The following is a 26322-nucleotide window of genomic DNA, read 5'->3' on the forward strand; positions in this document are numbered from 1 at the left end:
ATAAAATTTAAGCAAATATTCATTGACTACCTAAGCATTTATTAGCTGATGAATGAACTAATTCTCTAAATTTTTGTTACATTCTGTGCAAAAGTATGCGCCAAATCATTTATTTGGTGCATCTAAATTTTATATCACGATACCCCACAGCAGAAGTTATGAAATATGTACCGTTGATATTGGCTCGCATTTTGCAAGGTGAACTTTATTTTGATTAATTTATTTATTCTTTTATTCAAGGGTAGATTGTATAGAGACCAATAACAGAGTCACGAAACTATATTTTTTAATATGTGTATACGATACATTAGTACACCACTAAAATAAAAAAAAAATCTGAAAAACGGTTGACTCTTTAAACAGTATCGGGAATTTCTCGCTATGTTTGAGCTCAAGTTGGTCAAAATATTTTATGCTCAAGTTGATCAAAATATTTAATACGACATATATTTCGAGCTCAAAATCTATGAGTCATGTTTAAAAAACTTCTTTGTGTGAATTTTAAATTGCAATAACAATGGAGTAAAAAAACGGATGGCTGGGTCCAATAAGTCAGTATACCCACAAGACGGCAGCACAGTCGCTAGCGACAGCTACCATCTACTCAGCCTTGTAAAAATATACCCAATATATACAAGTAAAAAGGAGATTATTATTATTATATAATTTTTTCATAAATCTTTCACAATATTGCTGTTAAAGGCACAATGATTATCTACACGGTGAGAAATTTCTGTAGAAATTTACTATGCATACATAATAAGACTGAACCTTAATGACTCAATTCAAAATATTACCATAAAAATTTAAGAATATCATATTGTACCAATCAATATTTACTAGGGACCATAGTAAATTTGACCATGCAACTGTTACATAAACATATATAAAAAATTTTCGTAAACTGACAGAACAAAAACTGTTAGTGTGCTTAAAACTTTTCATTATAGTTTCATAGTAAAATTTCTGTTGCTCAGTCGACAATAAAAATTTATAAAAAAGTTTCACATTTAGTCACGTGTACTCGGTTTAAATTTAAAATTGTGACTATGAAATTTTCAAATGTCCCATAGTAAACGTATGCGCGTCAGTCGCGACGCGCGCTCTTTCATTTTTTCGTGCTGCTTTGTTTTGTCAACATAAGTCTACAGACGCTATCAGTAGTGGTTAACGGTGTTAGGAAAATTGCAATAAACATTAAGTTTTAAATAAATATTAGTTTATAAATCCATCAACACATGAATAGTTAATGAAAATTTGTAAGATTCATAAATAATAAAATATTTAATAATTTACCGTGAAAAATTAAAATGAAAACAAACATTTGATGGTTAACCTGCAACCGACACTTCTAACAATAATAAAAAATAATTTAAAAGTTATATATTGTGTTTATAATTATTCATAATAAAATTAACTGCCAAAATAAATCCTACGTTCATTGTTAAAAATGAAAAAAAAAATAAAAAAAACTATATTTTAAAAAATATTTTTAAAATTATTGCAAACAAAAAATCTTGTTTGGTTTGATATTTTTTTTGATTGCTAAAAACATTTTTTACTCTAAAATTTTTTATTTTTTACAAACGTTTTCTTATTTTTTTTGCTATAGTACATTCGGAAATTTAAATTATTGCATTTTTCATTTTACTATGGTACATTTCAATTTCTACCATTTACTATGTCTGATTTCATTTGTTTCGGAAATTACTATGGGCCATTGTAAAATTTTATTCTGAGTCAATAAGGTTCACTAGTAATATGCACCATTGTAATATCTAAAATCCATGCAGGATAAAAAATAATGGAAATTTCTCACCGTGTAGGTGCTGTGTTTATTTTAAGAGAATTGGTGTTGATATTCTACTAACATTCAGTCTCCTTCGCAACAAACTGCAAGTAAAGAGAAAATTAGCGCCACCCGAGTCGAAATTTTAAAACCCCAGTTCAACCTAGTAGAGCCCGATTCCTTTGATGTAGACATATGCCGCTCTAATTTAAGAACCTTTTTCAACCTAACTCGTCTTATATCAGGGTGAGGAATAGTGAGTTGGAGTTTAGTTTAAATTTTAAGATTCTGTTTCAACCTAACTCGTCTTGCATCAGGATGAGGAGTATTGAGTTGGGGTTTAGTTCAAATTTTAAAACTCTGTTTAAACCTTATTCGTCTAAATTCAGGTCGTAGAAGAGTGAGCTGGGGTTTAATGAGAATTTTATCGCGTAGGTTTCTTAAGGTGAAACAGAGATTAAAACTTTATACATTTTTCAAAATAAATAAGAGTAATAAAAATTATTATCATTATTTTGAAAATGTATTACAGTAAAACGTGCGAAAAAATCACAACAAAACCATTTATAAATTTTTTATGCTTAATAAACTGCGTCGAATGCTTTTTTAAAAATTAAAATCGAACGACGCGTTCAAAAATTATATTTGTTTAAAAATTCACAAAATTTTTTTTCTCAGTATTTTTTCGACATAACATTTAAATTTCTTAACCAAACGATATTTGCCCGGACATCCACTTTTTTCGCTTTAAAAACTGTGTTGAAAACCATTTGGAAAATTAAAATCGATCGACGCGTCCAAAAGTTACAGCTGGTTGAAAATTTACAAAAATTTTTTTTTGATATTTTTCGAAAATAATTACCGGGCTTCTTTAACCTTTCAACATAAACCCGTATATACAGATTTTTTTTTCATTACTACTCTAAAAATTACTTTGAATACCGTTTTAAAAATCAAAATCGAATGATATGTTACAAAATTATACCTCATAAAAATTTAAAAAATAATTTCTTCCAGAATTTTTTCGAAATAACTTTCAGATATTTTAACTATTTAATTATTCATGTGTATATACTTTTCGTGCTTTAAATAAAAAATTATGGTTTGTGCAAGAATAATTTAAAAATATACGAAAGATCAAGTTTTTCTACTTAAAAATTTGACCTAATTGCTAAAAAGAATAGTTTGCCAAATTAAAAATTTAAAGAATGAACAAATAGCACAGTTTTTCACATTTTGAACTCGAAGAACTCAAAAATATAATTTCTGTGTCGCAGCTTGCACTCATTAGTAACTAAAATAGATAAACTACTCAAAATCTTCGGTTAATAAGCTAGAATTTGATTTTTTTCTTTACAGTCCCTTTTCAATTCCATTTGATTCTATCCAAAAAAGTTCAGTAAAAGGAGGGGAGGTAAACTTTGCGACCTAGGACTGGAAAAACAGCTGGTGAAGTAAAGACTAGAAATAAGTAATTTTGCAGACGCTATCCAGTGCTCGAAAAATGAACTCGCTGAGTGAGTATCACGAAAAATACACGAAAAAAAAGTGACTTTAAAATCTCATCAGGTGATACAAAAATTGTATCACCTGTGAAGTCTATGGAGGTTATCCTAAATTTACATCACCCGGTGATACAATTTTTGTATCTAATGTATATTAAATGGGACTAACTTGACGGTGATATAGGGGAAGGGGGGGGGGGCAAAATGAGCCCCCTAAAATTTTCAATATCCAGAAATATTTGGGGGCCCCCAACATTTTCAACTCTCAAAGTGTTTGGGAGATATAATGGGCTGAATAGACTTCAAAAACCAAAGAATATTTTTCAGTTAAACGTGTTTTAGAATTTTCGAATTATAGAAAAAATTATATAGGTAAAGTACGAACTAGGTCGCGAGTTAAATAACAGCATTATTTACACTGATAAAAAAATTGACGACTCAAGACCCAAACTCTTGAACCAAGAATACCATTTTGAAGAAAATGATTTTCTTGAGTCAAGAGAATAAATTCTTGAGCTAAGAAATTATTCTTGGTCTAAGAAAATTTTCTTGAGTCAAGAATTTATTCTCTTGACTCAAGAAAATCATTTTCTTCAAAATGGAATTCTTGGTTCAAGAGTTTGACTCTTGAGTCAAGTCAATTTTTTTATCAGTGTACTATATTTTTTGTTAAAAAACTATTTATTTTACAGAAGCTTCCCTGACTATTTTTGCGATGCTCTCTATGTGTGTGTGTGTGTGTGTGTGTGTGTGTGTGTGTGTGTGTGTGTGTGTGTGTGTGTGTGTGTGTGTACATGCATGTGTGTATGTATGAACGTAAACCTTCTCATAACTTTTAAACGGCTCGACCGATTCAAACGGGATTGACAGCAATCGAAAGAATTTCTTTGCCTCTAGATATTTTAGAATATTTAAGGTAATTCGGACCAATAGATTTTGAGTAATCTCGAAAATAAAATTTTCAGAAAATGTTTTTTTTTTTAATAAATTTTAATCTGCTAAATCAATCGTTTTCAAAAACTAATCAGCTCTTAGGCCTAAAAAACTGCGTCGATTGCCGTCAACGCGATCAAAATCGGTCGATTCGTTTGTGAGGTATCGTGAACAAAACATCAGGGAAAAAGTGTTTTTTTTTTTCTTACATAACTCCGACATTTATTCCTGGATCGTTTTTGATTCAAGATGATTTTTAGAGCTTAAAAAATTACTTCAATCGCCGCCAATAACGTCAAAATCGGTTGAATAGTTCGAGAGATATTTAATTTTAAAAAATTAAAAAAAGTATTTTTTTAACATATCTTTGAAATTTCACGTCCGATTGTTTGGTTAATAATAAATAATCTTTTTGTTCTAGAAAGACTGCATAGAATGCCTTTAATTTTTTTTAAATCGGTTAATTCATTTGTGAGATATCGTCGAAAAAATTCTAAAAAATTGTTTTTTTTGTGATACATTTTTATTGGCTTAACCAATTGATTCGAAAAACTGTTCGGTTTTTAAGCTTAGAAACCCGCGTTGATCGCCGTTAACGAGACTGAAATTGGTTGATTAGTTTGAGAGATACCGTTGACGAAATAATTCAAAAAACGCGTTTTTTTTTTTTTAAATTACACCAACATTTTTTACCTGATTTATTATTGCTTTTGGCGTGAAATGTGGAGCGCTTAGGTATGGAGTTAGCGGGAAGTTGCAGGGATGGCTTTTAGGGTCTATTGTTATCCTAATTTCTTATACTGAATACATACAGTCAACGCTCTCTGTATTGGACCTCTCTGTATTTGACCGCTCTCTGTATTTGACCACATTCTTCCTCTGTATTTGACGATTTTACACAGCTCTTATGGACAAGGACGAGTCAAATACAGAGAATGGTCCTGTACGGGCGAGTCAAATACAGAGAGCGTTGACTGTAATAAAAAAATTCAAAATATAAAACAAGTAAGAAACATATTGAGTTTTTTGGGGGGCCCGTTTTACCCCACTTTTCTCAATTTTTTAATTTCAATATAAGGTAAAAGCACCAATAGATGATCATGTACCAGTATATGATCACTCCATGTATTTGTATACCTATATTTGTGAATATAGATTTACAAATACATGGAGTGATCATATATATACTGGTACGTGATCATCTATTGGGGCTTTTACCTTACACAAAAAAATTAATACCATAAGCTCAGTAAAAAGCCAAAAAAAGTAAAACGAGCTGAAAAACTCATATTATAAAAATTTTCTGAAGGTGGCCCATTTTGCCCCACATTTTCAATTTTTTATTTTTAATGAACAGAGCAAATTGAGGTCAAATACTTGGCAAGGGACTAAAAAAAAGTAAAACCAGAGAAAAACACTAAGGATATCAACATTTTTTTCTTAAGGGGCCCATTTTACCCCCCCCCCCCTTCCCCTAAGTACCCTCAAATCTTGAAATAAATTTTTCAAGACAATATTCTTTTAGCATTGAACATACAAAATCATCGGCCATGTTATTTTCGTGTTTTTTTTTATAACATATTCTTAATAAATAAAAATATTAGGAATACGGTTGACCCTAAAGGCCATCCCTGCAACTTCCCTCTAATTCCATACTTGAACGCTTAAAATTCCACTTATTATGTTTTTGAGCTTTTCGAGCTCAAAAAAAAATTAATTTCGTGTCATTTTGAGCTCTCCGAGCTCAAAAATCTAATAGGAGTTTAATAAAACACTATTTTTTGAATTTTCAAATCGCAATAACTTTTGAATGAATGAACCGATTCCTACGCGGTTGACAGCATTCAACGTAGTTTTTTAGGCCTCATTAAAAATCTTTAAGTTTCAATTGATCGAACAAGGAATTTCGAAGTAATTAAAAAAAAACACTTTTTTCTGTTTTCTTTCGAAAACGATCTCACGAACGAATCAACCGATTTTGACCGGGTTTGCAGTGATCAACGTGGTTTTTTGATGTTAAGAGCTGATTAGTTTTTGGAATCGATCGGTACACAGAAAAAAAAGTTTTCTGCTTCGCACGATACGAGATCGCTACTGTCACGATCTATACTTTACTATCTAGAGAAGAGTGAGGTTAGAAAATCTGTATACTAACGGAGCAATACGTTTCGTGAATGGCACGGAATAGATCGTGACGGTCACGATTCAGACTGCTACACGGAAAAAAGTAAACTGTAATATTCACTCGGATTCCGGTTAATTTTTATAGTTTCAAACAGTAAAGCGGACATCGGGGTGGCAAAAATATAAATATTACAGAACTTAATATAGAAAGTATAAAAGCCACAATTTATAATTTAATATTCAAAATAAGTGATTAGTTGCTGTCATTATAGTAAATAATGATTTTTTCATCTTAAAAAATTACAGTTTCAAACAGTAAAAATTGCCATTTCAATATATAGTCCATATTGTGAGGAGAAAGGGAACTCAGATGAAAGAGAAGAGGGTTTCACTCTGGGAGAATTTAACATTTGAAACAGTAAAAATTATACTTTTAAAATATACATTTTACCAGTCCAAGCAAGTCAATAATTACAGTTTGATTTTTAGCGTTGCGTTTAAAATTTACCATTTTACTTTGTAAATATTGACGTTGCTTGTATTAGAAATTTACTAACTTTATTTTATACCTTTTACATATCATAAGATCATTTTTTAGGTATGAAATGATAAATATCAAAGTCTGAATTCCTAATTATTATACTTTAACATTTTAGACATTTACATAGCGAATATTACTGTTTGAAATAGTATTTTCTTCCACACTGTAAAAAGAGCGGTGTTAAAAATGGACTTATTTTAACACCGCGCGATGTTAAAATAAAATAACACCGGCGTAACGGTGTACTTTTCCGGTGTCAAAATACCGGTGTTAAATCGGTGTAAAAACGGAGTAATACCAGTGTAAAAGCGGAGTAAACAGTCTATTTAAAATATCAAGATTATAAATCTACAAAATATAATAAAACTTAGTTTTTAAATCAAGAATATTAATAGAAAATATATATTAAAGTAGTATTCATTACACCGGCCCACAAAAAAAAAATGATCTGTACTTTTGACCGGACCTATCTATCTTTATGTATTTTAAAGCGCTGAATCTGAATCTGAATTCAGTTTTGCCCGTACACTCTCAAAATTTTGAGTAAAATAAAGAGATAAAGTATGATTTTTATGTATGTCAATTCACTGAATCTGAATCTAAACGTTAAGTAGCCCCTTAAGCCGTCAAAATTTGAAAAAATTGCAAAAAACCCAAAAAAATTGCAAGAAATCGAATTCTTTTGTTCTCAAACGATCTTGATCTTCAGAATTTTTATTTTCAAAACCAACGAAGAACAGTTTCAAATTCGAGAAAATCCTTCTCTTCATTCTATTTATACTTCATTTTTTATAGACTTTAAAATTTTGTCAATTTTTCAATTCTAAGATCATATTTTATCCATTAAAATTCACCCAAGTCATTAACAATCGTGTTTAATAGATTTTTTCTCATATTTAAAACTGCAATTTTCTGGATTTTTTTTTAATTTTTGAGATTTTTTTTAATTTTAAAACGTCAATGGTGCAAGAAAACTTCAGATTCAAATTCAGTGAAACAAAGTACATAAAAATCGTACTCAATGTGAATACAAATTTTTTTTCATCTCGATGATTTTGATTTCTTGCAATTTTTTTGGGTTTTTTGCAATTTTTTCAAATTTTGACGGCTCGGGAAGGGGCTACTTAACGTTGAGATTCAGATTCAATGAATTGACAGACATAAAAATCATACTTAATCCAGGTTCACAAAATTTATTCATCGCTGTGACCAGTTTTTCGCAATTTTTTGCCTTTTATTGGGGTTTTTGCATTTTACTCAAAATTTTGAGGGTGTACGGGCAAAACTGACTTCAGATTCGGATTCAGCGCGGCAAAATACATAAAGATAAGTAGTTCCGGTCAAAAGTAGAGACCACTTTTTTTTTGTGGCCCGGGGTAATTTTTATGATTTTTAGTGAAATAAACAAAATTGTGACTATAAAAGTTAAGGAAAAAAATGTATGACATAAAAAAATATAAAAACTCTATGAGTATCATCGAGAACAAATTTTAATTTTGGTTTGTAGTTATTTAAATTGTTACCTATGTAATATGAACTTTATTTAAATATTATACAATTTTACACCTACCATTTCAATAATTAACAGTTTTATAAATTAATGAATATACTGTCCAATAGTAGTAATTTAGTGAATAAAAATATTCACAAAGTAAAATATCTTCAACATCGAAAACTATTTTAACACTGGAAAATTTTTAACACCGCTTTAACACCGGAAAAAAAAATTTACACCGGCAGTGATGTTATTTTAACACCGCTTTCAGTGTTGGAATTTAACACCGCAAATTTTAACACCTACACTGCTTGGACTTACCCAGGTTTTTTTACAGTGCATGTAAAGAGTAAATTGTAACGTTTAAATGGTAAAAATTATAAAGTCAATAGTAAAATCACGATTTTACTGTTTGAAATGGTAATTTTTAGCAGTTGATCATTACTTATTATAAACCGACTGTTATTTATTACAGTTTACTTTTTTCCGTGTACTCGTAGCTGTACGGATTGTACCCGTAACGATACACTCGTTACCATACAGTAGATGGTGCCAAGCAGAAAACTTTTTTTTCAGTGTAGAGCAGTTTAAAAGTTCTTAAAAAAAAACCACATTTCAAAAAAAATTTTTTTTGTAGTTTTTTTGAGATTTCTCAAAATCTACCGGTTCGAATCGGTCCAAAGTATATTCAAATCTAAGTTTGGTCAAGCTCCTTCGAATGGCGCCAACCGCGATAAAATCGGTCAAGCCGTTCAAAAATTATGAGAGGTTTACATACGGCCACACACACACACACACACACACACACACACACACATGTTCCGGAAAGGACGATCAACGCTGGATGCGATCAACCTGGTAGTCGATACAGCTAAGGAGGCAATCGCTGGAAAGAGATGGGAACGTGGCAGAAAGAAGTATTGTTTAGTGGCTGCCTTGGACATAAAAAATGCCTTCAATTCCGCTAACTGGGACTGCATCATGCGAGCTCTCGAAGATAAAGATGTGCCAGGATACCTGCGCAGAATGGTAGCAAACTATTTTACAGATAGAGTCCTCAAATATGACACGAAAAACGGTCCAAGGGAGTACGAAATAACCGGAGGAGTGCCACAGGGCTCGGTTTTGGGTCCTTTGCTGTGGAACATCATGTATGATGGTCTCCTGAGAGTTGCATTACCATCAGAGGTGAAACTTGTTGCATATGCCGATGATGTAGCGGTAGTGATTGTCGCGAAACACTTGGAAGAGATCAATCTGGCTTTCGATATCACATTTAGCCGGATTAACCTATGGATGGAGATGATAAAGTTGGAGTTAGCCAAGCACAAAACTGAAGCTGTGCTCATCACCAGCAGAAAGATCGTAGAAAACATCAAGCTGAATGTCGGCGAGCAGAAGATCGCATCGCAACCATTTATCCGATATCTGGGGGTGACGCTGGATGCCCGACTGAACTTTAAGCAACAGGTCGAACACGTAAGTGCTAAAGCATCAGCGGTGGTAACTAGTCTATCAAGACTAATGCCGAATGTTGGAGGCCCGAAGCAGAGCAGGAGACTATTGCTGTCGTCAGTAGTCACATCAGTGCTCACATATGGAATATCCGTTTGGGCAGACGCGCTGGAGACCCAAGAATCATGGAGGAAAGCCGGACCGGTCTACCGATTAAGTGTACTGAGAGTTGCAAGCGCCTCCCGCACAATATCCGAGGAGGCAGTGTGCGTCATTTCTGGAACTCTGCCTCTTAGAGTCCTAGCTGAGGAAAGACGGAACCTATACCACCGAAAGAGGTCATCTACACTGAGCGCTGAAGAACTGAGAACTGAAGAGCGACAACATAGTATAGCAAGATGGCAACAACTATGGGATGCTGCGGAGAAGGGAAGATGGACTCATCGACTTATACCAAGGATTGACGTTTGGCTTAACCGGAATCACGGCGAGGCCAACTACTATCTGACCTAGATGTTGTCAGGACACGGCTGTTTCCGGGAGTACCTTCATCGCTTTAAGCACGATAATTCCCCAGAGTGTCCGTCTTGCCCAAGAGTTGCTGAAAATGCGGAGCACGTTTTCTTTGAGTGCCCTCGTTTTAACCCACAGCGTGATGAGTTAGAGAAGATCCTGAACAAGAAAATCACACCAGAGTCAATAGTAGAAGAAATGCTGTCATCCGAAGCTGCCTGGAACGCCACAAGCACGTTTACCACCGAAGTGCTTACAGAGCTGCGTTCCATTGAAAGAAAAAAGGCAAATGACAGAAACTAGAAGGAAGGAAAAATAACACCTTAGCCACCAGAAGGAATAGCAGTAGCTAGATCCTCCCCTCACGAAGTAATGCCTGACGGCGGTTTCCATGAGGGATTAGAGGAAAGAAGAAAAGGGGTTTAGGGTTTAGTGGGTAGGGGCGTTAGCGTCGAGTTGTAGTATGACGCTGCGTCGAGTCGCCACATATCCAGGCCGAACAGCTATGCCTGAAATCCGTAAAAGGGATTCCCCCCCCCCTAAGTTTAAAAAAAAAAAAAACACACACACATCCATACATACATACATACAGACATACGGGACATCATCGCGAAAACATTCAGGGAAGCTTCCTAGGACCTCAAAACGTCAAGATCTGATGAGAACTCGATTTTCGAAAAACGGGGTAAAACCAATAACTTTCCGATTTTTGAAAATTTTCAATTTTCTTAGCGGGAAGTTAAAAATACATACGACACGAAACATCAACAACAAATATAACCTATACAATCAGACAGGCAAAGCAAAACATACTATATGTGAATCGCCGGTAACTCGCATGCGCATGCGTGTAGGGCACGCATAATTTACTCCACTTTGATGTAAAATCTACATCACGGTGATACAATGTTTGTATCACCTCAATCCAAAACTAACACCACTCGTACGATTGGATTTTTATATCATTTTTAGTGCAACTTTTAAATCATTTTTTTTTTCGGGTAATATTCAAAAAATGTATTCCTTTGGTTCGATATTTTTTATTTTTGTGTACGATATCAATTTTTTTTTTTTTTTCAAGTGTATTAATTTGTTTCGGAAATTAATATAAAATATTTTCTAAATATTAATTTTTTCTGGGCATAAAAGTCCACCCCGACGTCTGAATTTTTTCCCTTCACGTGTCTGGTGAGTGAGGGTGTTAGTATACTATTTGCAGTTAAACAATATTACGTAGTAAAATTTATGACCACCACCTTGCTCGACCCCTTAAATATATATGTATACCTATACATATACATTTATTCTATACCTATACTTTCGTGTAGCCCCTATTGCACAGAGGGCTGCAGGAGTAAATACGAGAAAAAAATATTAACGAACGTTTCCGCGAGATATGAAAAATATGCCCGTTATAGCTGGATCTTGTGCGAAACTGCCTCTGTTGATTTTATTTTTTTATTATTCTTTTTTTTAATACATTTATAGTCACAGATGGATCCCACGACTCTGCTCTGGTAAAACTTTTTTCCGTTAGCATGAATTCAGTTTCAATATTGGTGTGAATGTATCACTTTAACTTGCTTTTATTTTTCTCAGTAAAAAGTTTTAACTCGTTGTAATATTTCAGACTATCAAAAGAATATGAGTGCAGCACAATCATAAGATTCTTATATTTTGATGGATAAACTGTTTCCATAAAATATTATTAAAAAATCTCCACCGTTTACGTATTCGTTCAATCAATCGGTTTACGTTTATTAAATAACATTATCATTTTAATTATTACAAGGTCATTTGATAATTATAATTGACATTCAAGCAAACTAAATGTTCTCGAAGATTTGGAATAAAAATTGCAATTAAAGCTTAAATCAATTTGCTTGTCATTAATAAATTAATTAATATTGTTCTGTTTTCATTAAAATGAATTTTTTTTATCGAATTGATACTTTATTCAATTGATTGATACTAGAGTATAGTATTGTGTAGCTGGCTAACCACCGGCAATACAGTCTTTAATTGTTTTTTTTTTTTTTTTTTTTATGATTCACACATCGGAATGAAAGAGGGCGTTTAATTTAAACAACTGCGAAAGTCCTGGCACTAGTAATTACCTCATTATTGAAATCATTTTCTTAATTTATTCTTGTAGTGTACAGTAGATAACTATTTTTTTTTTAATGGATGCTATCGAATCTCATTTTTTACACAAAATTATTAAAAAAGTTTGAAAAATCCAAAAATGAAAAAGGCGTTATGCGCGCCTTACAACGCTCATTTATTTTAAGAGAAAAATGAATTGTACAATTGATTTTTTACAGAAAAAAAATTTCATAATTTCTTACAAAGTATTTTCCATTTTTTTTAATTATTCGTTCCCATTTTTCTCATCATATGCGCACGCAGTCTAAAAAAATCTAGTAATGATTGCTTGGTCTCATTTCCACTGAATTAAGCGGCGCCATAGTTTTCACGTAAGAAAAATAAAAACAGTTCTTTTTTTGCTACACGTGTATATCATAATGAATTTTAATAAAAACTCATTTTTAAAAAAACTACGTAAACTAGACTACTGATCTGAAATACAGCACCAGTTCATCGAATTCTGGAACTAATGAAGAAAACTTGGTCTCAATAAGTCAATTTTTTCGAGAGTTATCGTTGATGCATTCAAAGTCAACGTACAGATATTAGGACATCCACGAAAAATTTGTTTCAAAACTTTTTTTTTTTTTCTTTTTTTCAAATTAGGGTAAATACCCCAATAGATGGACGGTTAAACAAACTCTCGTGTTCTATTAAAAAAATAATATAGTAATATACAGATAAGTTGTGATAAAGTAAATTATATTTATGTAAAAATATATAATTAACCAGGAAAAAATAAGTAAAACTTCGTAAAATGTTGTAGTAATTAATAAAAAAGAAAAATGTAAGAAAAAGTTCAAAACCCTAGTAAATGGACAAAATCTCCATGGACAGTTAATACCAATAGATAAACACTACTTACAAGTGATATTTTCAATTCATTATTTATATCAGAAATAATCAATTTATTAATTTTTTCCACTAAAAAATAAAGCTTGATAAAATTAAAGAGAAAAGATGATGAATCGGATGGTAATTTTCAAAATACATCATAAAGTAATTTTATTATTTTTGAACACGTGATGCTTCTCATGCAAAGCAACATATAAAATATATTAATATAAAGAATACTAATAATTAATAAATAATCAATATAAATTTATAAAACACAACGTTAAAAGCATTTTATGTTGTCTTCTTCTTCCTTTTAATAGGTCTGTTCTCTTTTACTTTTAAATTTCCTTCTCTTAATTTTCTCTTTTATTCAGCATTTTCTTTTTTCTCTTCAATTTCTTCAATAATCATAATAATGCTTTCATTTCAGTACATGTCTGTTATATAAACTCAATGTCCATCTATTGGATAGAGGTCAGAAAAGTGTCACCAATAGATGGACACTAAATTTTATTATTATTTTTCGTTTTTATCATTAAAATATTATATTTATAGCTTTGTTAGTGACATATAAGCGTAATCAAATGTACAAATCTTACTTTTTTTATTATTTTTAATAGTAATAACAAACAACGTCCACCAGCTATCTGTCGCATGCTTACTAGTGGTGGCGCTCTCAGAGCAAAACCTCGAGACGTCCAATTTAAATAATTTTTTTAAACTATTATTTTAAATCAAAAGTTAAAAAAAAAATTACTTTTCGCTCTCAGAACTATATGTAGACATAAGAAAACATAACGACTTAAGATTGTTATTCTTAAAACTAATGTAATTGCTTCTGGAAATAATATTTGTCCATCTATTGGGGTATTTACCCTAGCAACATAAAATAATTTTTGGAAAGTATAATATGGTTTAAGTAATTTAAGTGTTTTTTCGATGTACATCTACTCATATTATTGTATTTTATATATGACATAAGCGCCTAAGTCTTATAAAGATATAGATCAACCAAATTTTTTTTTCTGATATAATTTTGTCAGTAAAATAATAGCATAATGCTGCTGCGTATGAAGAACTAATTTTATTGTAAGAAATTTCAGATAAAACAAATTGTCTTAAAGAAAACTTATTTATTTCTTTGAAGAATTCCATCTCTTATTTACTATAATTATTTATAATATGTAAAACTGAGTGACCTACGATAGACACTGAAAAAATAAATGTTTCAATGAAAAAAAATTTTTTACTTTCTTTAAAATTTGTTAGTTCCACAATACTCAGTTATGTCCTTCAAGAAAATAACTCTTGAATTAAAAAACAAAAACTTGGATAAAGAGCAGAAAGTTTTCCATTCGAGAATTTTACGAGTTCAACAAAAATTTTACTATTTTTAAATAGAGTACGTATCTATGTTTGATCTAATAATTTTTTTCTCGCGAATGAAAATAGGCGGTAACATTGGTTTAAGATATTATCGACTTGTTTCAAGGATCCCGATAGAACCAAAGAATTATTCTGATTTATACTATACTTTCTAAATCATCAAAAAACGTCATTAATATTTTTCAAATGTTACTGTAGTAAAAAAATTGTTAATTTCCCGCTAAGAAAATCGAAGATTTTCGAAAATCGGGAAGTTATTGGTTTTATCCCGTTTTGCAAAAATTGAGTTTTCATTAGATCACAACGTTTCAAGGTCTCAGGAAGCTTCCCTGACTACCCACGCGACGGTGTCTCTACGTGCGTGTGTGTGTGTGTGTGTGTGTGTGTGTGTGTGTGTGTGTGTGTGTGTGTGGATGTATGTAAACCTCTCATTACGTTTGAACGGTTGAACCGATTTCATCGTGGTTGGTGTCATTCAAAAGAGCTTAACTAAACTAAGATTTTGAATACAATTTGGATCGATTTGGACCAGTAGATTTTGAGAAATATAAAAAAACTAAGAAAAAAAATCTGGAAAACGGTTGACCCTAAAGACCATCCCTGCAACTTCACGCTAATTCCATAAATAAACTCTTAAAATCGCACTTATGACGTTCTTGAGCTCATCGAGCTCAAAAATATAATTTATATGTTATTTCGAGCTCTCTGAGCTCATAGAGTAAGCTGTTCTAAGCTTTCGAGCTCAAAAGTCTGATAACAGTTTAATAAAACAGTATTTTTTGAATTTTCAAACTGCAATAATTTCTGAATGAATGAATGGATTTTCACGCGGTTGGCAGTAATCCACGCAGATTTTCATAATCTATGATACACTTTTGAACACAAACTGATCGAACCGATAATCTTAGAGAAATTTGAAAAATTCACTTTTTCCGAATTTTTTCGACAACGATAACTCACGAACCAATCAATCGATTTTCACGTTCTTGGTGGCGATCGACATGATTTTTCTGACTCTAATAATTATTTTATTTCGTCAAAAACGATCCAAAAAGAAATGTCGAAGTTATGTGAAAAAAATACTTTTTTCGAAATTTTTCGTTTTTGATAACTCTCGAACGAATCAACCAATTTTGACGAGACTGGTAGCAATCGACGTGGTTTTTCAAACTTAAGAGCTGATAAGTTTTTAGAATTAATCGGTGATGCCGTTTAGAAGGTATTCCAAAAAAATGATTTTTTGAAAATTTTATTTTTGAGATTTCTCAAAATCTGGCCAACCGAATCGATTTAAATTTTCACAAAATTTAATGGCAATGATACTTTTTGAATCGCCACCTATTTCGATCCGATCGGCCGATCCGTTCAAAAGTTATAAGAGGTTTACATACGTACACACACACACACACACACACACACACACACACACACACACACACACACACACACACACACACACACATACAGCCGCACGGACACCATCGCGGGAATAGTTAGGGAAGCTTCCTGTGACCTTAAAACGCCGAGATCTGATGAAAACTCAATTTTCGCAAAACGGGGTAAAACCAATAACTTCCCGATTTTTGAAAATTTTCAATTTTCTTAGCGGGAAGTTAAAAATTTTTTCAAATGTGGTTTTTCTGGAATATTTTTTAAACGGCTCAACCGATCGATTCCAAAAACTAATCAGCTCTTAACATCAAAAAATCACGTCGATCGCCGCCGGTCCTGTCGAAATCGGTTCATTCGTTCGTGAGTTATCGTTGACGAAAGAAAACTGAAAAAAGTGTTTTTTCAGAATTACTCCAAAATTCCTAGTTCGATCAAACTAAACTTACAGATTCTTCATGGGGCTTAAAAAATTGCGTCGAATGCTGCCAACCACGTAAAAATCGATTCATTTATTCAAAAGTTATTGCAGTTTGAATATTTGAAAAATTGTGTTTTATCAAACTTCTATCAGACTTTTGAGCTCGAAGAGCTCAAAAGCATAGAAAAGCTATCCCTTTAAGCTCAGAGAGCTCAAAACAACACATCATTAGTGCAATTTTAAGCACCTAGGTATGAAATTAGCGCACTGAGAAAACAGTTCATTTAAATGAAATGAGGCTCGTTAACTATAAATAAATCTCTCATTTAAATATCACAAGAAATATTTATTTGATATAAATAAATTGATTTATTTGAGACAAATTTACAGTATATTTGAATGAAATCCAGATTTGTTTATAGTTAACAAATATTTCTTAGATGCTAACAATGATATATTTCAACCAAATCAGATTTGTTAACTGTAAATAAATGGTATGTTTGAATATACTCAAAGCAATGATTTTTAGTTTTAGGTTAGGAAAGTAGTAAAAGTAGACATATCGAACGTTTGGGGTTAAATGGGCACTTCTTTTGGATTTATTAATTATACTGTAATTAACAATAATACTAAAGTTAGTCGACGTTTTTAATTTTTTTATTTATTTATTACATTTGAACTAGAAAATATTTTTTAAAAATTGCATTTATAATTTTTCAAGTTTTTTACGAATGAAGTTTTTTAATAAAAAATTTGTTTTGTAACAATTTTTTCAATAAAAAAAATTCTAAAAATTTTTAGATGTCGGCTAACTTAATTTTCATAAATTAACAGACATCTGTCAATTTTTAGGACTTTTATAATAATAAAATTTTAATTAAAAAATTCTACGTCTGAAAATAAAAAAAAAATTGCAAGTGCAAATTTTTTTTTTAAATATGTTTTTTATTGTTGATCTGTAATAAAAATAAAAAAAATTGACAGATGTCTGCTAACTTCAGCATCATAATTATTAATGTCTATTATAGTTAACTATTCCAATACATATATTTGTCTAAGCATATATATATATTTTTTTATTTTATTTATTTCTATAAAAATTAAACAAATACATTTGTAAAATGAGTTAATTCTCATTATTTACTTTTTACAAATCACGTCGAGAAATAACAGTGGCGACCGCAGCGGCACCAGGCGTAATTTATTTAAAGTGAGATTTATTAATAGTTAACAAATCTTTATTTGAATGAAATAAATGAGTCGATTCAGTTAAATAAACCAAAACGAAGTAGTATTTGATTCAAAGTAATATATATTTGAATGGAAGAAATTTGTTAACAATAAGTACATATTTTTAATTTATTTCAAATAAATCTGCGCATTTGAGCCAAACAAACTGTTTTCTCAGTGCGGGAAGTTGCACGGATGGCCTTCAGGGTCTACCGTTTTTCTCATTTTTTAAATAATTGTCATGACAAAATTAAATCTTTTTCACGTTAGTTTTTTATGTACTTGTCATATTAATATCTCACAATCAATCATTAAAATCTTTTTTTAAATATACAATGTTTTCAAGACCGTACTCTGAAAGAAATTTTCGTGGGGTAATCGTGGGACGAATGGCATGTCCTAATCATTTGTCAGTTAGTGAGATAATTTTTAACTTTTTTTCGACAAATTTTACCGTATTAGTCTACTGCGAAATTTTATTAGGTTTTCGGTAAATTTTATGAAGTCTACCAAAAATAAATGAATTTTTTCGTAATTTTTATTTCAAAAATGGTAATTAATAAAAGGGCCGCATTATGTCCTACGATTACAGTGAATTTAACGACAATTTTTAAAGAAAATTTCTTTCAGTGTACCCGGTTTACGATAACCCAAATAAAATTTTAGCAGTTTTCAACATTACTTTTAAATTCAGAACTTATAACTTAGCGAATATAAATCAACAAAAAATTCTGCTTCAACTCGCTCTATCCCAGAAAGATCAGTGTTCCTAATATGAGAACCAAAAACTAAACTCTACCTCAAAAAATTTTTCAAATACATGTCCTTTCATCCTTAACCCTTCAATTTAGATAATATTATTATTAATAATTTTTCATGGAAGTAGCGATAACTTAAATTTGTTGTTGTCCTGAAACTTGACGTTTGATCTTGCGTACTACGTTTATAACTTATATTTACCTTGATCGAATCACTATGTAGAAATTTGCTATTACCAAGTCGTAGACTGATAGCCAGTTTAAAGTGAGGGGGTAGCCATCCACCAACAAGGGTCGCCAGAAAACGACCTAGTCGCTATGACTTGGACGAGAGGGAACTACGGTCTCTCTTTGTACCTTAAATTTAATTACTCCAACTATCTTCATTCTCCGACCGGAACTTAACATTGTTATCGTCAAGCATGCCTCACTAAATAACATCACTCCACATTTTTATTTTTTTTTTTACTTTTCCCATATTACATCCTACCAAAATTTACCATCTGTTTTCCAAGCTTTAAACCCAAAAATTGCAAATTTTTCTACTTTCGTCAAATTAGAAGAAAAAAATCCTATTTTTTTTTTTTTTTTTTTTTTAAACAAATAAAAAAAAACAAAGTAGCGATATCGCGAATTTGTTGAACGAGAGGCGTCTGGGGGCGGTCGTTTGTTGGGGCGGAGTCTCTCCCCGCGTCGGTGCACGTTGAGCAAAGAAGAAAGGGAACGGATTGAGGCGGGGGGTACTGAGCCAGAACCGCTTGTCCGCGCGGCGTTCGGCGGTTCCGAGCCGCGAGTAGTAAACGTTACACTCTCTCATTCTCTCACATTGTTTATCTCTCTCTTACACAGGTAGTAAAGCACGCTTGCGCGCTCTCTTTTAGTGTCCCGCGTTTATCAGAACCCCACCATCATATATATTGTAATAGACTGGCGGCGCAACGCTATCGCGGATAACCACGCGCGCGGGCCGCTCTCAGTTGCGACGCGCTCGTCACGCGGCTTACATCGTATACGTCGTCCTCGCGCGGTTATATTTTTTAGTTGCATAGATATTAATAATAATAACTAATTAAAATAGGTATAATTTATACAACAAAAATTTTTTTCTGCCGGAAAAAACACTCGAAATGGGTAAAAAAAAATTCACTTTTGTTTAAAGTTATTTATTGCGCGCGGGTGTTGATAAAAACGTTAATCGTGATTATTCCCAATAAACTAATTATTATTTAAAATTAATAACATTAACAAAAGAAGTGTTATAAATAATTTATTATAATTATTAATAGCCGAAGTGTCATCAAGGTGGTTTACCATTTTAATTTTTCATTAGGAGTTATTATTAACCGCGTGTTATTTATCAAGTGACATGTGTGGTAACGTCAAAACAGTTTATAAAACTGTCATAAAAAATAAATTATTGTAAATTGTTATTTATTCTAAACATGATTATCCTGAATGGTGGATCATTTTTTGACTAGTGTAATCACAAAATTAGCATGAACCAAATATTGTAAACAAATGTGTGGTGTATCTGTTGCAGATAATTCTTCCAAGTCTATGATTGGTTTGACAGGACCCGCTAGTAGCAACAAAGACAAACAAAAACAAATAAACTAGTGTCAATATTTAAATAGATATCTATATTAGCCAGAATGACGCAACAAAGTGGTGCCGGTTCGCCGCAACAGTTTTGCCTGCGGTGGAACAACTATCAAACAAATTTGACTAATGTATTTGACCAATTGCTGCAAAGCGAAAGCTTTGTCGACGTAACACTTGCCTGTGATGGACATTCGGTAAAAGCTCACAAAATGGTACTTTCTGCCTGTAGCCCATATTTCCAGACTTTGTTCTTCGAAAATCCCTGCCACCACCCGATAGTGATAATGAAAGATATTAAGTGGCCAGAGCTTAAAGCTGCGGTTGAGTTCATGTACAAAGGGGAAATAAACGTCTCACAAGAGCAGATTGGGCCTTTGTTGAAGGTTGCTGAGTGCTTGAAAATCCGCGGGCTGGCAGACGTCAACAATGAACACGAATTGGTTTCCAAGCCGATGCAAACCAGCCAACAGCAACAACAGCAAGCTCAGCAACAACAGCAGCAACAACAACAACAACAGCAACAACAATTACAGCAACAACTGCAACAACAACTGCAACCAGAGCCAGTTTCGTCCCCGGCAAATTCGATTCACAATCACAACAGCAGGAAAAAACGCCGCAGAGTGTCCAGTGAACGGTCTCCAGTGAGTGTTAATGACAGTCCTGAGCACCACAGTTTGTGTATGACTGAAGACAATGACCACTCGTCAGTGATGTCGGAAGTGCAGAACCTGGTGGCTTCGTCGACACCGAGGTCGCTGAGCTCACCAAGCATGCCAAGCATTTCAGTGACACCCCAGATAAACTTGCAAGATCTTCCAGTGTCGTTGGCGCTACCACCGCCGGTCTCAGTCAGCCAAAGCCCTCACCCTGTTATATCCCACCACGTGCCAGTCCACGTGACACCCACTGGCCACCCGTCCGTCAACCACCTTGGTGCTCACCACGTGGCTCAGCTCTCGGTACACCAGCAACAGGCACAACAGGCCCACCAACAGGCTCATCAGCATCAACAGTCACTTAGTAGTCAGTCTAATCTTATTGATGACCTCGAGATCAAGCCCGGTATTGCTGAGATGATTCGCGAGGAGGAAAGGGTGAGTTATTTGTTATTTAATTGTCATTATTTTTCTTTTCATTTTTCTACTCCAGAAAAGAGCTTGAAATTAGAATCGGATTAAATCTCTGCTAAGTTTGTATTTATACCAGAAAAAAAGAAAAAAAAAACGGATATTTTTACGGTTTTGATTAGAAAATAAAATTTTTCGTGAATTTTGTTATTTTAACTTGAAAGTTTGTATAATTTTATAAGGAAACTGAAAAACATTTAACTGAAATTTCTTTATGCAAGAAATTTTTAATAAATCCAAATTGTTTGTTGAATAGAGAATCAATTTTTAGCCAAGAATACAAAATTAAAGACAAACATTTCATTGAGTTAATTAAGTTACCCTTATTTTTTTTTTATTTAAGCTTGAAAATTCTTTTAGGGAATAAATTTTTAGGAGAAAAATTCACATATTTCTTACACGTATCGAGTGTCGATTTGTCAATGAAAAGAATCTCGAAATTATTGGAGCGTTTTTAATGTCATTTTTTTTATACTGAAATCAAATGCACACAGTAAAAAATTTTTTGTTAAAAATTTGTATTGATGACTTTTTTTGCACAAACTCAGAGATAATTTATCACTATTCGTGTGTAACGACAAAGTAACACAGCTCTATGTTGAAAATAACATATCTCTGTGTTAAGAGTAAGACAGCTGTGTGTTAAAGTAACATTCAAAAAGTGTTACTTAAGTATCGAATAACATTTTAGTGTGCTGAAAAACGTATCGATCAAACAACACAAATGATTGTATTAAATCAACACATAACACTAAAATGTTGAAAAGTCTACACTGTGATATCTAAAATTTTCTGTTTTGTTAAACAAGTCAGTTATCATAAAAAAAATCGATTTATCAATTCACATAATTCGTCGTTATATGAGTCTTTAATTTTTCGGCGAAAATGACTATAATTTTAACGATATTATTAAAAGAGATGAAATTTTTTAAACTGTCATTGAAAAGTAAATCATCATTGGAATCAAGAATATTTATAAATATCAAGAATATTTATTTCAGGTATTGTTATAGACTTGTAGGAATTTAAACTTATTATTTGACTTATAAATTTTTAGAAACGAGTTTTCATTAACGCGTCTGCTCAAAAGCAGCTAGTCTAAGAAATGTAAAATTTAAATTGATTCTTCTTCAGGCTCGGAATTATTATAATTTCTACCAAAAAATCGGTAATCATTTATTAGGAAAAAACAATGTTTTGTAGGCTCAAAATTAATCGTTTTCAACGACTAAAAGTTCAAACATTTTAGAAATGGTTCGTATTTTGATCTAAAATTATTTTTAGATATCGGGCGACTTTTTATCAAAAGAAATAATTGTCGGCAAAGTTAATTATAAAATTAATTGATAAAAAATGAATGAGAGTATTAAACAAAAAATTTTTATTGGTCTACCTGTAAATGTAACCGTTGACAGTTTAATTACAGCTAATACTGTAACAACAAAAAAAATAAATAAAATATAACAATCACGATTGATACCACCTTACACTGCTAACTTTTAATTATCAACTTATTCCGTCTGGTAATTAATGATTTCGAGTGCTATAAATTAATTTTGAATCAGAATGATAGTCTTTGTTCAATAATTGTATGTTTTGTTAAAAAAAAAAAGTTTATTAATTATTGAGTGTATACGTTTATTAATATGAAAAATATATTGCTTATTTCTTATATTTAAAATTTAAAATATGTAATGACTTAGCAGTTGTTGAAATAATAAAAATTTTTTTAGTAGCTAATAATCTTATTTTGTCTGAAAATTAATACAGTCATCCTACTGACTGCCGACTGCGCGCTATGCTGAAACTAATAATTCGGAGGACCAAAAAAATATATAGTAATAATAATAAATTGCAAGTCATAATTTATTTATTTGTTGATTTGAATACCGTGTAATTATTTTTATTTAAAATGTTTTCCATTCGCAATCATTTTTATTTTGCTTACACGATTATTAACAATATATAAAAAGTGTACTTTATGAGTTATTTTTTTTCATCCGACTGAGTAGTTTAAAAAATGATGACTGAGTAAATTATTAAGTAAAAAATTATAATAAAAAAAGGCAATAAAAATAAAAATAACTAAACGTCTTGTCGTGTTGGTTTCGAAGGACGCCGAGGACAAAATTAATACCTTAGTCCTCTCCGTGCTTTTTTAGTCCTGATGATTAGGTCCATTTTAGTATTTTATATATAATAGACCTTTGTCTACTGTGTCGAGTATAATATATAGTGTATAAGGCTAAACATAAATGTGTGCCGTCTATTTTATTTTAACAAAAGTAATATTAGCTTGAGACGATATAATTGTATGTATTTTAAATATTTCGAAAATTGCTTTTACCTGGAATAATCTCAATATAATACATTACGCGGAATATAATCCTATATTTATATCTATAAGTATTACACATTTCTGTATCATACGAAATACTTTCAAATATAATTTTTGCATTTTTTTTTTGTAACAGTAAAATTTTTTTTTTATATTTTACATTGGGTGCAAAAATTCAGATTTATAAATTGTTAAAAAAAATAATATTTCTCTTTTTTGAAAAAAATTTTTTTAAATATTTAGATGAGAGCTCAAATTCTCGAGTTGAGAATATTACGACTTACCCATATAAAAATTTTCTGATATGGTCAAATTTAACCTGACATTAACTCAACGCAAATCCTTAATGTTATTTACGCTGTATACGTTTCAATGTTTTGTACAAGGCAACACTAAAAAAAAAATAAAATTTTTTTCATCACCTCAATTTTTTTTAATCACTAAAATGAGATAAAAAACTAATCACAACTTAATAAATCGTAAAAAATAAATTATCGATGGTGAGCGCGTGCGGGCTTTCGAATATTTTTTATAACGATGTAAGGCTCTAAAATCAATATTCAATAATTAACGATTTCTATATCTCAATCATTAACGAATAGAACATATAAGTATAGAGTATACTAGGTTCCTATATGTATATAATATATATATTCTTTATTTTGGCTTGTATAAATATTTTTTTATGAATTTTTTCTAATCATAATCCACACGTGTTTGACGTAATTAAGCCTTGATAATTTTATAACTTATTTTTCTATTATTGCTTCATTTTCGTAGAGTTTAGTTTATTCAATAAAATAATGTTTTTCACTTTTGGTCTAGGCTGAATGTTGATTTAACTGATGTTAAGTTAAATACACTAGATAACAGTTATTTTAATATATCATTAATATATATCCAAGTGTTACACTTCTTAAAATGTCGGTAAATATGATATTAACAAAAATATATGTATAGATAAATATTAAGTTTTTTTCTTGTATACTGTATACATGTAACCTTGTTAAAAATCATATATAATATTCGAGAGTATAATACCTTTAAAAATACAACAGTCTCTGTCGTAATACTTTTTTATTTTTGTACGGAGATAACTCATTTAAATTATGACACCTAATATTTTTTCGACGAGAAAATTCCGACTTGATTTCGATAGGAACTATGAGGTACAAATATAGATGTAGCTATATTTAATATAGTCACACACCACATACCGGAATGAAAAAAAAAGTTTCGGAGGGGAATTATTTCAAAACTATAATTCGCAGAACGTGAGCCTCACGCAATAAGTCGCGTCGAGATATCCCAGGTCAGTATCCACTCGACCACGCAAGCTTCTACTACTACACATTGGCTTCGGATTATATATTGTCTCCGCACAGTAGAGGGGATAGAATTGTAAGGGATGTGTCTTTGTACTTACATCCTAAAAGTGTGCCACTAAATATTGAGTTTTTGATAAAGATTTATTGCATTCGTAATTGTAAAACTGATATTATTAGTGACATTTTTAGTTAAGAACGAAAAAGATAAAAAAAGTTTGGAAAATCCAAAAGTGCACGCCTCATGACGCTCATTCATATTTTAAGAAAAAAATTAATTTTGTAATTGATTTAAAAAAAAAAATTATAATTAAGTAGTTTCTTACAGAGTATTTTTTATTTTTTTTTTTAAATATCGGCGCCCTTTTTTCTTGTCATATGCGCACGCAGTCTAAAAAAATTTAGTTTAATCAAGTGGCGCCATAGTTTTCACGTGGCAAATAAGAAAAGTTCGTTTGGCTTTGTACGGTTGTATCGCGAAGTGAATTTCAATAAAAATTCAATTAAAAAAAAAATACGTAATCCAGGCCACTGATATGAAATACGGACCTAGTTAATCGAATTCTTAAACTAATAAAAAAGGTCCGGTCTTGAAATATCAATTTGGTCGGGAGTAATCGTTGGTACATCCAAAATAGGGTGACATCCGGACGTCCACGTAAAATTTTTTTCAAAACGTTTTTTTTTCTAAAATAGCAACATGAAATGATTTTAGAAAGTAAAAGATGGTTTAATTTAAGTGTTTTTCCGGTGTACATCTACTTATATCATTGTATAAGTGTAATATGGTTGTGATAGAGGCATTTAAAGATCACAAAATTGCTTGAACTTGACGAGTCGAGTATAAAGCACAACCTCACGCGCTTCGCGCTATGAGGTGTGCAAAATTTCCTTATTAGATACAAGAAAAAAAATTAAAGAAAAATAAATTTAAACATTTTTAACCGAAAAATTCTATTAATTGAAATAAACATCATTAATCAAAAATTTATACCACAAAATAAGCATAAAAATGCATCAGAGCAGGACGGACCCCCACCCGCTTTACTCAAGAGCTTGTTTTTCAGTTGAGAGTTTATAAACTCAAGAACATAAAAAATTAGGCCGGTTTTTTTATTTCGCCTTTTAGAGTTAAAAATAGCTACAAATGATATGATATTACTAATAATATTATAGATGTACAAGTTTTCGACTAATTGAAAGGTACACTGATAGAAGGATTTCTTAACATTTAAGAAGATTTCTTTGTATTTAAGAAATCATTTCTTAAACATCATTTTTTAATATTTAAAAAATATTTCTTAAATACAAAGAAATATTTCTTAAATATTAAGAAATATAAATACTAAGAAATATTTCTTAAATACAAAGAAATATTTCTTAAATACTAAGAAATATTTTTT

At 31.3% G+C, this 26322-nt stretch overlaps 1 protein-coding gene across 4 annotated transcripts in view; it reads left to right on the forward strand.

Moving 5' to 3' along the window:
• The window catches only part of LOC123266697 (protein bric-a-brac 1-like), a 481411-nt gene that overhangs the window by 217033 nt on the left and 238056 nt on the right, over positions 1-26322 (forward strand). For 3 of the 4 annotated variants that reach the window (XM_044731063.1, XM_044731061.1, XM_044731065.1), the window contains one exon: positions 20065-21223. In XM_044731063.1, coding sequence (XP_044586998.1) covers positions 20177-21223 — 1047 coding nt within the window. In that variant the 5' untranslated portion in view covers positions 20065-20176. Of the gene's footprint in view, positions 1-3148; positions 3307-20064; positions 21224-26322 lie in introns of all 4 variants that reach the window. The other variant, XM_044731064.1, reaches the window with a different exon arrangement.

This window comes from Cotesia glomerata, linkage group LG6, assembly GCF_020080835.1.
Source record: "Cotesia glomerata isolate CgM1 linkage group LG6, MPM_Cglom_v2.3, whole genome shotgun sequence".
In the NCBI taxonomy this organism is placed as follows: domain Eukaryota; kingdom Metazoa; phylum Arthropoda; class Insecta; order Hymenoptera; family Braconidae; genus Cotesia; species Cotesia glomerata.